This window comes from Melanostigma gelatinosum, assembly GCF_949748355.1.
Source record: "Melanostigma gelatinosum genome assembly, chromosome: 13".
In the NCBI taxonomy this organism is placed as follows: domain Eukaryota; kingdom Metazoa; phylum Chordata; class Actinopteri; order Perciformes; family Zoarcidae; genus Melanostigma; species Melanostigma gelatinosum.
The window spans coordinates 17,027,389-17,039,949 of NC_136646.1; the positions used below are offsets into that span (position 1 = coordinate 17,027,389).

Sequence of the window (12,561 nt, forward strand, 5' to 3'; positions counted from 1 at the left end):
GATTCATTTCCAAAAGATTTTCTGTAGATGTGAACATTTATTTTACTTTTAGGAATCCATTTTTTTTCAGGAGATGTTTTTCAGGAGTAGTTTTAAAGTGTTTTTTTATGACTGGCAATTTTTATTTTTCAGTATGGAAAACAATCGGTGCACAAATGCGTGTTCTATTTGTCCTTATTGCTCCCTCCCCCAACAACAAGAGGGATGACCAGCAGTTCAATAAATCAATAATGTGGCTTCGTAGAAATAAAATTTATATTAAAAAAATAAATATATATAAATAACAAATACACACATTGATCCTCGGTACAGATTAAGACAAATTTAAGCCCATTTATCATAAAATGAAACGCCCAAATACCTTTCCTGAAAGTGTTTCAATGCTTCCACAGTTGTATGTCCCACATAGGACAATAACACTTAATAGTATTTGGACACATTCTTTTTGATGGATGTGTACTGTGTGTTTGCATTCACACAAAGAGTCTCAGTTCAGGTAGAAGTACTGTGATGGTATGCTGCACGGTGTGCAAATAGTCTGACCCCTCTCTGTCCTGATTGTCTACTAAAGATGGGGATGTCAGGAGGCCCATTTGGCCAGCAGTACGGTCAGGCTGAGGTGCAGCAAATGGGGGCAGCGGGGGTCAACGCCCAACAACTCCAGAACAAGATGGCCCTTTCCAACAACCTGCCCCAATTCCCTACAGAGCTGAAGGGAGCTGGGAGTTTGCCAAACCTGGTGAGTGTCACCTGAATCTTATATCTGTCTCTGTGCCGTTTAGTTTTATGGGAATATGGATCCGTGTCCACAATATCAATGTGTTGCACTTGTCAGCGAGTGGAAGATGTAGAGCAAAAACATGGAAAAACCTGTGCAGAGGGGCATTGATACTGTAAATATACGACCGCTATAAAATACACGCATATCATCTTCAAGTTGCTGATTGGGTCTCGAGTTTGAAACAAATGTGGTAGTTTAAAAAGGAACAGCGATTTGAATATTGTCCAGAAACCTGCAGAAGCCAATGAGAGCAAGCTGACAATAACAAAGTAAAAGGATAACGGCCAAGAAAACTCATATCGGTGCATCTCTAATACTAACCCTGCTTACTTAAGCCCTCAGTCGGGCCTAAACTTCACACAGCTCATACACATTGTCTGCATCAGCTTGTGTGCTACAACCATTTGTGTACATTGCTTCCTTGCTTTGAAGAGCTGAGCCTGGATCTATGCAAGTCTGTGTGAAGGACAGGAAATGGGCCTAATACAGGCAGGAAATGCCAGCCCATCAATTTTGAGAAAGTTAATACTTTGATTTGATAGGTTTTCCTCGTTTACCAGTTCCCTCTCGTTTTTGTGGTGTCACTCCATATTTTCTTTTACGTCTTTAGCTTTTACATTATAACTTCCCATCTTGTCTCCTCCTTCTCTGGTGTCTTCATTTTCATTCCGTTATTTCTTTTACGCCCCTCCCGTACAGCAAGCTATTCTCATTATTGGTTTCTTTTTTTGCTTTTACTCTAAACCCGGAAGTCTAAAATGAGGAAAGTGTGATTATTCTGGTCCGTACCTAACCTGTGCTTGTATGTCAATCAGTCGCAGATGCAGCAGCAGGTAGCGTCGGTGGGCATGGTCCCCGGGGCCGGCGGCGTGTCAACGGGCCCGACGGCGGACCCCGAGAAGCGCAAACTCATTCAGCAGCAGCTGGTCCTGTTGCTCCACGCACATAAGTGCCAGCGGCGGGAGCAGGCCAACGGGGAGGTGAGGGCCTGCACTCTGCCCCATTGCCGCACCATGAAGAACGTCCTCAACCACATGACCCACTGCCAGGCCGGCAAGTCCTGCCAGGGTGAGTGAAAGTGATATGAATGTGCTCACCTGTGTGACCACAATGTGCGAACTGAAAATGTGTCACTCATCTTAGCATATATCCGTCTCTTGTCTATTAATCACTGAGATAATATGATCAAGATATTGACCCAGTTATGATTAATATACAGATGTTTTAACTGTTATAAGCAACCATAATCAGAGCCTGTGATTCAGCAGCTTTACACACCACAGGAACAGCTCAGCAAAAGGTGGTGTTGACTTGTTGCTGCCTAAAGCGCCTGTCGCCTTCAGCGCTTCGTATGACCGCTCGCCAATCTTGTCCTTTGTAAAATGATTTATTGATCTATATGTGTCTGACGACTGGTTATGGAAGTTTCGTGAAATTTGCATCCCCTATAAGTTAACATTGCTTAAAAGACTAATTAAAAAAGATTAATGTTCTTGACTTAGTTTAACTTCTATTCGAGATTTGTCAAAGGTTGACGTGATGCTGAGATTAACCACTTAGTATATCGTTCTTTACTGAGTCGACACCAGTTTTACTCGTATATATTGTGGCGTAGTATGAATTCAGTGTGTTTCAGTCTATCTATAGCCTTAACTTTTAAGATGTCAGTTGTTTCTGAATTACCACACCTCACTCAGTGTCTTTTTCACTTTTATTTCTCCCCAGTGGCTCACTGTGCATCCTCCAGGCAGATCATCTCCCACTGGAAGAACTGCACGCGGCACGACTGTCCGGTCTGCCTGCCTTTAAAGAACGCGAGTGACAAGAGGAATCAGCAACGTGAGTAACTCCAGCATTTATACATCCAATGAAAAATGGGTTACAAGTTAATAGAGAACAGATATCATGCTAAGATATCATTTTATAAATCTGTAAGCTTGTAAACTGTTCAACAAGGCAGTTGTCACTCCGCAGCGAGTGTGTGTGGTGTGTGAAGTGCTGCCCCCTGCAGGTTGTGTGTCTCCGCCGAAGCGCTGTACCGACGAGAGCTCAAACAGTGAGAGGATTCCTCTACAAAGGCTGGACCTGTAATCTGACACCCGGGGGAGGGGCTACATGGCCCTGCTATCAGTAGGGGCAGGGTCTTGGGACAGCATGCTCTCTGATTGGTTAAAAGGGCCTATGACAGATTTAAATCCCCACAGAGGCAGCATGCTCCCTGTCAGCGATCAACACAGCAGGGAGCAATGCAGGGATTGTAGATTGAGGGAAGCAGCTCAGGAAGACATTGTTTTGCATAGATATAAAACATAGATAAAAAACAAATATACCGGTATATAAATATATATAGTCAAATATTTATGTTTACCTTGTTCAGCTTTGTTCTTGTGGTTGATTATCTACTTCTCTGATATAAATAAAAAACTAAAAACATCCTTCGATGTGTCCACATACTTAGCTAAAAAGCTGATTCTGATTATTTACGTTAATTATTTGTGTTTTATGCCTTATATTCATGTTTTGATCTTTAGAAATTATGAAATGCTGGAAGCAGCAGGTACTTGTCAATTATGGCAGTGTTTTAATTGCCAAACTATATTTCCTTGTCTTCTCCCTCCAGCCATGCTAAGTTCTCCTGGGGCTAGCCTGCAGAACGCTATCAGCACAGTGGGGCCTGGCCAGCCCAGTGCCACAGCCATCAACAGTGCGGCCACACACATCGACCCCAGCTCCATGCAGAGGGCCTATGCTGCCCTTGGCCTGCCGTACGGGAACCAGTCCCCTGCCCAAGTCCAGGGACAGGGACCCTCTCAGCAAAATCCCCAGGGCCCCCAGCACCAGCAGCTGCGAAGTCTGAACCCACTAGGTACAAAATCGATCGGACTCAATTCATACAAAAGATAACAATACTACAAATCTGTTGCTAAGCCATTTTCTTGTAAACCCTTGTAAAAGACTATGTGTGTTTATTAGGCACTAATCAGATGAACCAGATGGCAGGAGGCCTGGGTGTCCCCTCCTCAGACCAGGCTGCCATGCACTCTGACTCCTCTCTACCATCCACACTCAACAAGTGAGTCCTTAATATGTCACACAAAACACACGGCCCTTGCTGGCATGATCCTTATGTGATGTAGCGGCCATTTATTTCATTTATAGCCCAAAACAACATCCAGTGCATCTGCTGTTGACAAGTAATCATCCATGATCTCAATCTGCTCTCTGTCAGAAATATTTTAAACAATGTAAATTACAATTTACGGTCACATGGTATTATTAATGAAAGGATTTGGTGAAGCATTATTTTGGAAGTAATTGTTTCTTTCTCTGTCTTATAGTCAGCTGATGCCAGATGGGTCAGTAGTGGGAGGCATGGGAAACCTGCCCACTGCCACCCCTCTCTCGTCTTCGGGGGTAAGGAAGGCCTGGCACGAACACGTCACTCAGGACCTGCGCACCCACCTGGTGCACAAACTGTAAGTGCAAAACAAATGAAACGGATGTATTCTAAATACTCGAGTTCGGTCCTATGAAAACGGAGAAAGACGTTGGTGCTCTCCAGACTCTTGCTGAGTTTTGTACTTCTCTGCTGTCTTTCTTCAGTGTACAAGCCATATTCCCCACCCCAGACCCTGCAGCGTTGAAGGACCGAAGAATGGAGAACCTGGTGGCGTATGCGCGCAAGGTTGAGGGTGACATGTACGAGTCGGCTAACAGCAGGGTAACTAATATAATACATTATCATAGCATTACCACCGGAGTGATGAAAGGCATCTTTTTTGTTTATTTCTAAGGCCTTTCTCTTGTCACTATGAGATGAGAGCAGATCATTTTAATCTGTACCAGAGACTAAGAAACACTTGTAGTATTCTTTAAAAAAACATCTTGTTTACCTTTCCTTTCATCCTGTCCTCTTACTAGGATGAGTATTACCACTTCCTGGCAGAGAAAATCTACAAAATCCAGAAGGAGTTGGAGGAGAAGCGGCGCTCGCGGCTCCAGAAACAGCCTGGCATGGTGGGCACAGCTGGGCCTCAGCAGCCTGGAATGGCTCAGCCCAACGCCATGGGCCCAGGACAGGGCGTCCGGTCTCCCAGTTAGTAGCCAAACTCTCTACACTCTGGGTGACAAAATACAAAAGGGGGAAGATAAGAATACTGGCCAAGTATTCTGCAGTTCTCAGCTGATAAAAGAACACAGCATTTCTGTTACTGATAGCAACTTATAAATGGAAACTGTTTTATCCTGTCTTCTCTCAGATGGACCTGTGCCTATGCCCAACATGCCAAATCAGATAATGAACCGTATGCAGGTGCCCCAAGGTTGGTGTTTGCTGTTTGCTTTTTTTTTTAGCAGTTTACAGAGAAAATAAATCTAACCCTCCAAGTTCTTATTTTTTCAAATGTATTGATAAATGTTTAAATGTTGTACAGTAAATTGATGAGCCTTTCAACACCCGATTGTTTAATCAGTTAAAGCTGAATACATTTGTCAGAACTCCGATGTTAAAGTGAGCTGGTTCAGTGCCTTTGCCAGCCCAGTAGGACACGGATTATTAAATTACGACTCCTAAGTATGATAAACAAGTATATAATTGTGTGTATCTGTTCCCACAGGAATCAATCAGTTTAACCCAATGGCAATGCAGAATGCGCAGATGTCTCAGGCACCCATGGGAGCACGTGCTCCCTCCCCCATGAACCATCCACAGCAGATGAACATGAGCTCCGTCCCAGCGGTTAGATCTTTCTCCTCTGTCTCCCTGCTTTGATACAAAAATGTTTCTCATTTTCCAGCTTTTTTTCAGAATGTTTGTTTTGCTTACAGTTTGTTCAGTTCCTGCTCCATTCTCTTGTGCTTTCCTCCACCTTTTGTTCCTCTTGACTATCAAATGCCCCACGCTATTTCACTGATTGTTCATTTCTTAGTCTGAAATTTGCTGCATGTGGTCGACACAGGTCCTGATAAATTTATCAACCAGCCGCAGCAATCTATAATGTAAACTTGGCATGGCTGAGCCAAGAGCTGTGTTTTGATTCAGCACATTGTTTATTTGGGACTTCCACCACATAGCCTTTAGAAAACCGCTGTAGTAATAGCGTTCATGCATGCTCCATTCCATTAATTTTATTCTACTTGGCAGGTGTTCAATATTAGTAGCCTGCTGCCATCATGGTTTTAACCGTTCCACCTCTCTTGTCTTCCTTTTAGATGGGTATGTCCCCATCAAGAATGCCTCAGACTCAAGGAATGATGGGTAGTCATGCTAATAACATGGTAGCGCAGCCAGCCAACCAGGGCCAGTTCCTGCAACAGGGCCAGTTCACTGCTGCTGCAGGTGGAGCTATGAATGTGAATGTAGGCTTGGGTCAGCCCATAACGCAGGCTGCTGTCACACAGGTGAGGATATTTCTGCTGTGCTTGACGCTCCTTGCGTTTTCAGCGCTCCCTGCATTTTTCTGTCTGAACGTGGCCTTATGAGTGTCAGCATGTTGCCTGCTTAATTAATGGTGTGTATCGGTATGCTCACCGCGCATCCCTCTTTGTCCCAGCAGTCACAGAACTCTAACCTCCCTCTGAATGCACTGGGACCCCTTGGCTCCCAGCTACCCTGTGGCCCTTTAGCCCAGCCTTCCCTTGGCACTACACCTCCACCCAATGCCTCCGCCAGCCTGCAGCCTCAGCAGCTGCAGCAGCAGCACCACCACCATGCTTCTGCACAGGCCCAGATGCCACCGCAACCTACTACCCCCGCCTCCACGGGTGGGCCCTCCTCCACCCCAACCCACATGCCCGGTAGCCTCCCTGGCCCCCCCTCAGCCAAGGGCACACCTGACCCCTCCCAGCCTATCACACCCCTGCAGTCGCAGACAGAACCCCACAGCCAAATGCAGCAGCCCGCCTCAGTACAGGCGCAGCACCCCAGCACACCGGTGAGATACTGGTTGTCACGTAAAACGAACTATAGGGGATCACTCGCAGTCGATCCTCAATGTGCTTATTAATCATTATGACTTGATTTATATATATTATCAGCATTGTGGTAAGATTTTCTCTTCCTCCTCTCCTGACAGTTGTCCCAGGCAGCAGCGAGTGTAGACAACAGAGTGCCCACCCCAGCTTCTGTGGCTGAGCTGAACTCCCAGCAGGCCTTGCCGGACAAGAGCGGCGCTGAAGCCAAACCTGAAGTCAAAGACGAAGAAGATGACGACGGCGGCGGCAAGTCTGGGAAGAAGCAGCAAGATATAAAAATGGAGGTATGTTCTTAATTCATCATTTACTAACAGAAAGAATATGAAAGGAAGCAATCTTGCATCTACTGTAGGTCAGACTAGAAGCCATTTGCTGTTTGATCTGCTGTTATTGTAAACGCAGTCCACCACATCTAACCCTGCTCAAATGTCATGTCCAAAGAAGTAAATCTGACTTGTGGTAGTGCCTCGGAAAATTGAAAAGAACGAATAAAAAAAAATGAAATGCATTAAGTACTTGATTTTTTCCTGACTCACCACAGTAGGGTAGCTGATAAACCATTGTTCTGTTCATGTAGCAGGATGATGACATCAAACTGATGCTGGTGAAGAAGGAGGAGCCAGATGCAGCACAGCCAAAGCGGGAACCAATGGACACTGAGGAAAAGAAGCCGGCGATAAAGACAGAACCCAAAGAAGAGGAGGAAAGTGGGGCCAACGGCACATCAGCCACCTCCAACACTCAGAACCGAAAAAAGAGTAAGAACACAGAACTCGTGTGTATATCAAGTGTGTCACAATATGTTGTGGTGTTACATTTTGAGCTAAAATAATGTATATCGAGTAAATGTATTATTTTTATTTATATGTATTTATATGGAGTGTATATTTGTGTATGATGAACTACAATCTTGTATTTGCCGACTCCCATATTCTGTTTGTGTCATATAACATCGTTATTGTCCGTCCAGTTTTCAAGCCAGAGGAGCTGAGACAAGCCTTAATGCCAACACTTGAGGCCCTCTACAGGCAAGACCCGGAGTCACTACCCTTCAGACAACCTGTAGACCCTCCAATACTAGGCATCCCTGTGAGTTTCCTCAATCTCACACACACAAACACACACACAATCATTCTGAAATTAGAAGACCCACAGAAAATACTGTTGAGCATGATTTCCTCATTCCTGCAAATGCGTCTCCCGTGCTTCACAGGACTACTTTGACATTGTGAAGACTCCCATCGACTTATCCACCATCAAGCGCAAGCTGGATACGGGTCAATACCAGGAGCCGTGGCAGTACGTGGACGACGTGTGGCTCATGTTCAACAATGCGTGGTTGTATAACCGTAAAACATCCCGTGTCTACAAGTACTGCTCCAAGCTGGCAGAAGTGTTTGAAGCAGAGATCGATCCCGTCATGCAGGGCTTGGGCTACTGCTGCGGCAGGAAGGTGAGACCAAACGCGATGAGACACACAACTGTACTTATCACTGTATTCATCTTTATGGATTGTTAATGTTCTCTCATGTTTCCACAGTATGAGTTCTCACCCCAGACGCTGTGTTGTTATGGCAAACAGTTGTGCACCATTTCCAGGGACGGCACCTACTACAGCTACCAGAACAGGTAAAATTTGACTCTTCTGAGGAGTTATAAAGAGAACGGTGTGCAGCTTGATCCTCAAAGATTAAACACATCCAAACATACCGCCTCACATTAAGCCATACAAGTCAACAACCGTATCCACATGACCTTTCCTTTTATAGGGGTGTCACATGCACCACTGAGAGTTGTATGTTGTGGCCGAGCAGAATGTGCATTATCTGGCCCTGTGTTGTCCTCATATATCTGCTGTGCCCAAGAACCAGCCCCAAAGCTCCCCCTGCTGTGCAGAATCTGCTTCTGCACCTCAAATCATTCCAATGCAACGCCATTCAATCATTGCAGACACTCGCTATGAAATGAGGTTTAGGACAAAAAGTCAGTGTTTATGAGAATGGAATGGATTCCTTACATTGTTCTAATCTTCATCTAAATTCCTCAAGCATTATGACTAAAATCCCCTCGACTTAAATAACATTAAGTCCGGTAACTGAACACTTGCCGACAACACCTTCACATTTTATTTTTTGTTGTCCCTCATCTTGTCTCCCCCAGCATGACCATATCATTCCTTCATCTGCTCATAATGCATGTTGCTTACATTATAAAGTATTGCAGTGGAACAGTATTTTTGTTATGTTTTCATATTCCAGTTAAATGCTGTCGTGTAGACGTACAGTAGTTTCCCGCACATTCATTTGTTGTTGACAATCATTACCATTATTAACATTTGAGCATGTTTCCCCTATTTCTGTTTGAATGAATGAGAGTGGCTGGATCGTGACCATTTCGTGTGTGTGTGTGTGTGTGTGTGTCCGTGTGTGTCCCTCCGTCTGCACGTTGCCCGTGCTCCGTCTTCGGTTGTTGCCGCGTGCGCCGTTTACTCTGCATTCTGCCACCTGTATGCCGATTTGCCTGTGCTGCTACTGTGTGTGCTGGCTGCAGTTCACCCAAATATGGCCTTATTGCCGACAGGTATCACTTCTGTGAGAAGTGCTTCAACGAGATCCAGGGCAACAGTGTGACCCTGGGGGACGACCCGGCACAGCCACAGACGTAAGTTACCAGGCCCTGGTGGCTGACCACCAGCTGATGATCACCTCGCGAGATTATCAGGCTGTTTTTTCTCTCGATTTATTTGTGTGGAAAGGAGTTTCAATCACAGGAGCAAGCGTGAACTTGGTTGTCTTTTTATCTCCTTTTTTTTCGTGCAGCATGATATCAAAAGAGCAGTTTGAAAAGAAGAAAAATGACATGTTGGACCCTGAACCGTGAGTAGTAGTAGTGGTAGAGTTCAGTTTGACTCTCATTGATGTCATGGCAGTAATTATTCTTTCGGCAAGGAAAGCACAAAGTAAATATTTGTCCTTGCCAGGTTTGTTGAATGTAAAGACTGCGGGCGAAAGATGCATCAGATCTGCGTGCTGCACTACGATGTTATTTGGCCGACAGGGTAAGTCTCGCTATGGCTGTCCAGCCATTTAAGCATACAGTCCATGTTTGACTTTAACAGACTTCTTACTCGGTATTCACTTATACTTACCAGCGTAACTGTGTGTTGACTCTAAACGGCAGTGTCATCTTTCTTCTTCCAGCTTTATCTGTGACAACTGTCTGAAGAAGTCTGGCAAAACAAGAAAGGAGAACCGGTTTTCAGCCAGAAGTAAGTTGCGTTTAATGGTAAAAGAACCGTAACATATGATTTGATTTGAATTCTCCTTTATTTGATCACGCTGAAGTCTCAATGTGTACACCTTGGATTGATATTAATTGCATTTTGTTCTTGTGTTTGCGCTGGCCTTTGTAAAGGGTTGCAGTCCACCCGGTTGGGGACGTACATCGAGGACAGAGTGAACAAGTACTTGAAAAGGCAGAACCATCCTGAGGCCGGCGAGGTGTTTGTGCGGGTGGTGGCCAGCTCTGACAAAAATGTGGAGATTAAGCCCGGCATGAAGTCTAAGTAAGGTTCTCGCCTGCAGATTACGTGGGCCTCTTCTGATTTGCAAAACATTGATTTCATGTTTTTTTAGATGTAACATTTGTTTTGGGTCATTTTAGCCTTAATTTGATAAAGACTGTAGGGGAGAGAGGAGGGATGACATGCAACAAAGGACACACCAGGACACCTCCACACATCGTCACTTTTAATTCATAGATTTGATTGTGTAAATAAAGACATCCTCCGTATAGATCTCTATTGTGGTGACCTTCCGCCGCTGGAATAATATAAATGCACTACAAAAGTACTTTGTCTTTGTTCTCAAAAGCAATTGCAAGCACATCACAGTTTTCCTTAAAAGCGTATAAATCTAAATCTCCAAGTAAGCAAACGTGCATGAAAACCTGACCATGGATGTGATCCCTCTGTAAAATATGCAAATTTTCCTAAAAACAAAAACCCTGTAACTTGTGCTGCTCTGTTCCCATAGGTTTGTGGACACGGGCGAGATGGTGGAGACCTTCCCTTATCGAACCAAAGCACTTTTTGCATTTGAGGAAATAGACGGGGTGGACGTTTGTTTCTTTGGGATGCATGTCCAGGAGTACGGCTCAGAGTGCCCCTTTCCAAATACCAGGTAGAACTACAGGAAAAAAATAAAGAATCACGCTTGCATGTTTTTCTCAGGTTATTTTGGTACTTTGTGTGTGCGGCTCTTTGATTCAATTCTCCATGTTTTCTTTGCAGACGGGTTTACATATCATACCTCGACAGTATTCACTTCTTCAGGCCCCGTGCGCTAAGGACTGCAGTTTACCATGAGATCCTGATCGGCTACCTGGAGTATGTGAAGAAACTGGGGTAGGTTGAGAGTAACTGCACACAGTGTAGTGTTGCACACAATTTCAAGCTGATGCTGCAAGTATCATTCCTGCAAGTGGCTGAACGCTCTTGTTGCCCACAGGTATGTGATGGGTCACATCTGGGCCTGCCCACCCAGTGAAGGAGATGACTACATTTTTCACTGCCACCCTGCTGACCAGAAGATCCCCAAACCCAAGAGGCTCCAGGAGTGGTACCGAAAGATGCTGGACAAGGCGTTCGCTGAGAGGATCCTGCATGACTACAAGGTCAGAAAATGATCACATTGACTACAGTGGGATGTCGGGAGCCTTACCATATTACTGTGTAGATTAGATTTATTTAAAATTTCACGCTGATTATCAAATTATTTTGGTTTGGTATATGCATACAGTGTTATCTTGATCCTTTCTGTTTGCTGTTGGTGGGTAGGCGATGATTTAGTTAGTTTACGGTTGCTTCATATCATCGTATTAACCGGATTCTTTCATAAAGAGATGGCGGTTCACTGTTGCACATGTCTGAATGATAAGCAGGCTTGGGAAGTAAATGGAATACATGGGGCGGTGTTTCGTAATTATGATTCAAGGGTAACTGCATTCTGTAAGAGTTACAGGAAAAAAAAGACGTAATCAGATTTCTGAGAAGCAGAACAGGAAAAGTAACCGTCGCAACGCTGATGATACATTTGCTTTGAAGTGGTCTAATCTCATGATTTTCATCTTTCAACTAACACAAAAAAGCCAAATGGGATAAGATTAGAGTTAAACTTCACTTGACATAGACTGTTTATAAGTATTCCAATAATAATGTCTATAAGGCCCTTTTCAAAATCATATTATTAATATGCTTTGAACCATCCTTTCTGTCTCTGCCAAGGAGACAAACAGAAGTTATCAGCATGTCACTGTCCCCGGTCCAAACGTGTGCAGTAAAGGAGGGCTCCCCCTTGTGTTTGCTATAGTTTATTGTAAAACGTAGGAGAACAGAAACTACAACCCTAAAGTTTTAAATTGTGCTTCATGAAACTTGCAGACATTTCCTTTAAGAGTTGTGTTACTATCTTGCCTGATGGAAGTCTCGTGCGTTTGGGTTCAGGACATTTTCAAACAGGCAACCGAAGACCGGCTGACCAGTGCCAATGAGCTGCCGTACTTTGAGGGCGACTTTTGGCCCAATGTGCTGGAGGAGAGCATCAAGGAGCTACAGCAGGAGGAGGAAGAGAGGAAGAAGGAGGAGAACACGGCCTCCTGTGAGACACCAGAGGTGAGTTAGATGGACAGGTGGCTTGAGCATGTTGAAATGGGTTTTTATGAAAGGATCGCTCCGTTTTATGCCAAAATCAACAGCCTGGTGCTTGGGCTTCTGTTTCAACCCAGATTTTATCATCCTCAAGTGCTCA

General features: G+C 44.5%; 1 protein-coding gene across 1 annotated transcript in view; it reads left to right on the forward strand.

The window, feature by feature from the left end:
- Nucleotides 1–12,561, forward strand: part of crebbpb (CREB binding lysine acetyltransferase b) — a 32,407-nt gene that overhangs the window by 15,521 nt on the left and 4,325 nt on the right. The window contains exons 3-28 of the mRNA XM_079281663.1: nucleotides 572–739; nucleotides 1,597–1,849; nucleotides 2,507–2,620; nucleotides 3,402–3,647; nucleotides 3,755–3,854; nucleotides 4,120–4,257; nucleotides 4,385–4,502; nucleotides 4,703–4,877; nucleotides 5,041–5,103; nucleotides 5,398–5,519; nucleotides 5,993–6,181; nucleotides 6,337–6,714; nucleotides 6,856–7,038; nucleotides 7,332–7,512; nucleotides 7,725–7,843; nucleotides 7,968–8,207; nucleotides 8,295–8,383; nucleotides 9,335–9,415; nucleotides 9,574–9,630; nucleotides 9,735–9,812; nucleotides 9,955–10,022; nucleotides 10,157–10,319; nucleotides 10,789–10,935; nucleotides 11,046–11,159; nucleotides 11,263–11,428; nucleotides 12,258–12,425. Coding sequence (XP_079137789.1) covers nucleotides 572–739; nucleotides 1,597–1,849; nucleotides 2,507–2,620; nucleotides 3,402–3,647; nucleotides 3,755–3,854; nucleotides 4,120–4,257; nucleotides 4,385–4,502; nucleotides 4,703–4,877; nucleotides 5,041–5,103; nucleotides 5,398–5,519; nucleotides 5,993–6,181; nucleotides 6,337–6,714; nucleotides 6,856–7,038; nucleotides 7,332–7,512; nucleotides 7,725–7,843; nucleotides 7,968–8,207; nucleotides 8,295–8,383; nucleotides 9,335–9,415; nucleotides 9,574–9,630; nucleotides 9,735–9,812; nucleotides 9,955–10,022; nucleotides 10,157–10,319; nucleotides 10,789–10,935; nucleotides 11,046–11,159; nucleotides 11,263–11,428; nucleotides 12,258–12,425 — 3,918 coding nt within the window. The remainder of the gene's footprint in view (nucleotides 1–571; nucleotides 740–1,596; nucleotides 1,850–2,506; nucleotides 2,621–3,401; nucleotides 3,648–3,754; nucleotides 3,855–4,119; nucleotides 4,258–4,384; nucleotides 4,503–4,702; nucleotides 4,878–5,040; nucleotides 5,104–5,397; nucleotides 5,520–5,992; nucleotides 6,182–6,336; nucleotides 6,715–6,855; nucleotides 7,039–7,331; nucleotides 7,513–7,724; nucleotides 7,844–7,967; nucleotides 8,208–8,294; nucleotides 8,384–9,334; nucleotides 9,416–9,573; nucleotides 9,631–9,734; nucleotides 9,813–9,954; nucleotides 10,023–10,156; nucleotides 10,320–10,788; nucleotides 10,936–11,045; nucleotides 11,160–11,262; nucleotides 11,429–12,257; nucleotides 12,426–12,561) is intronic.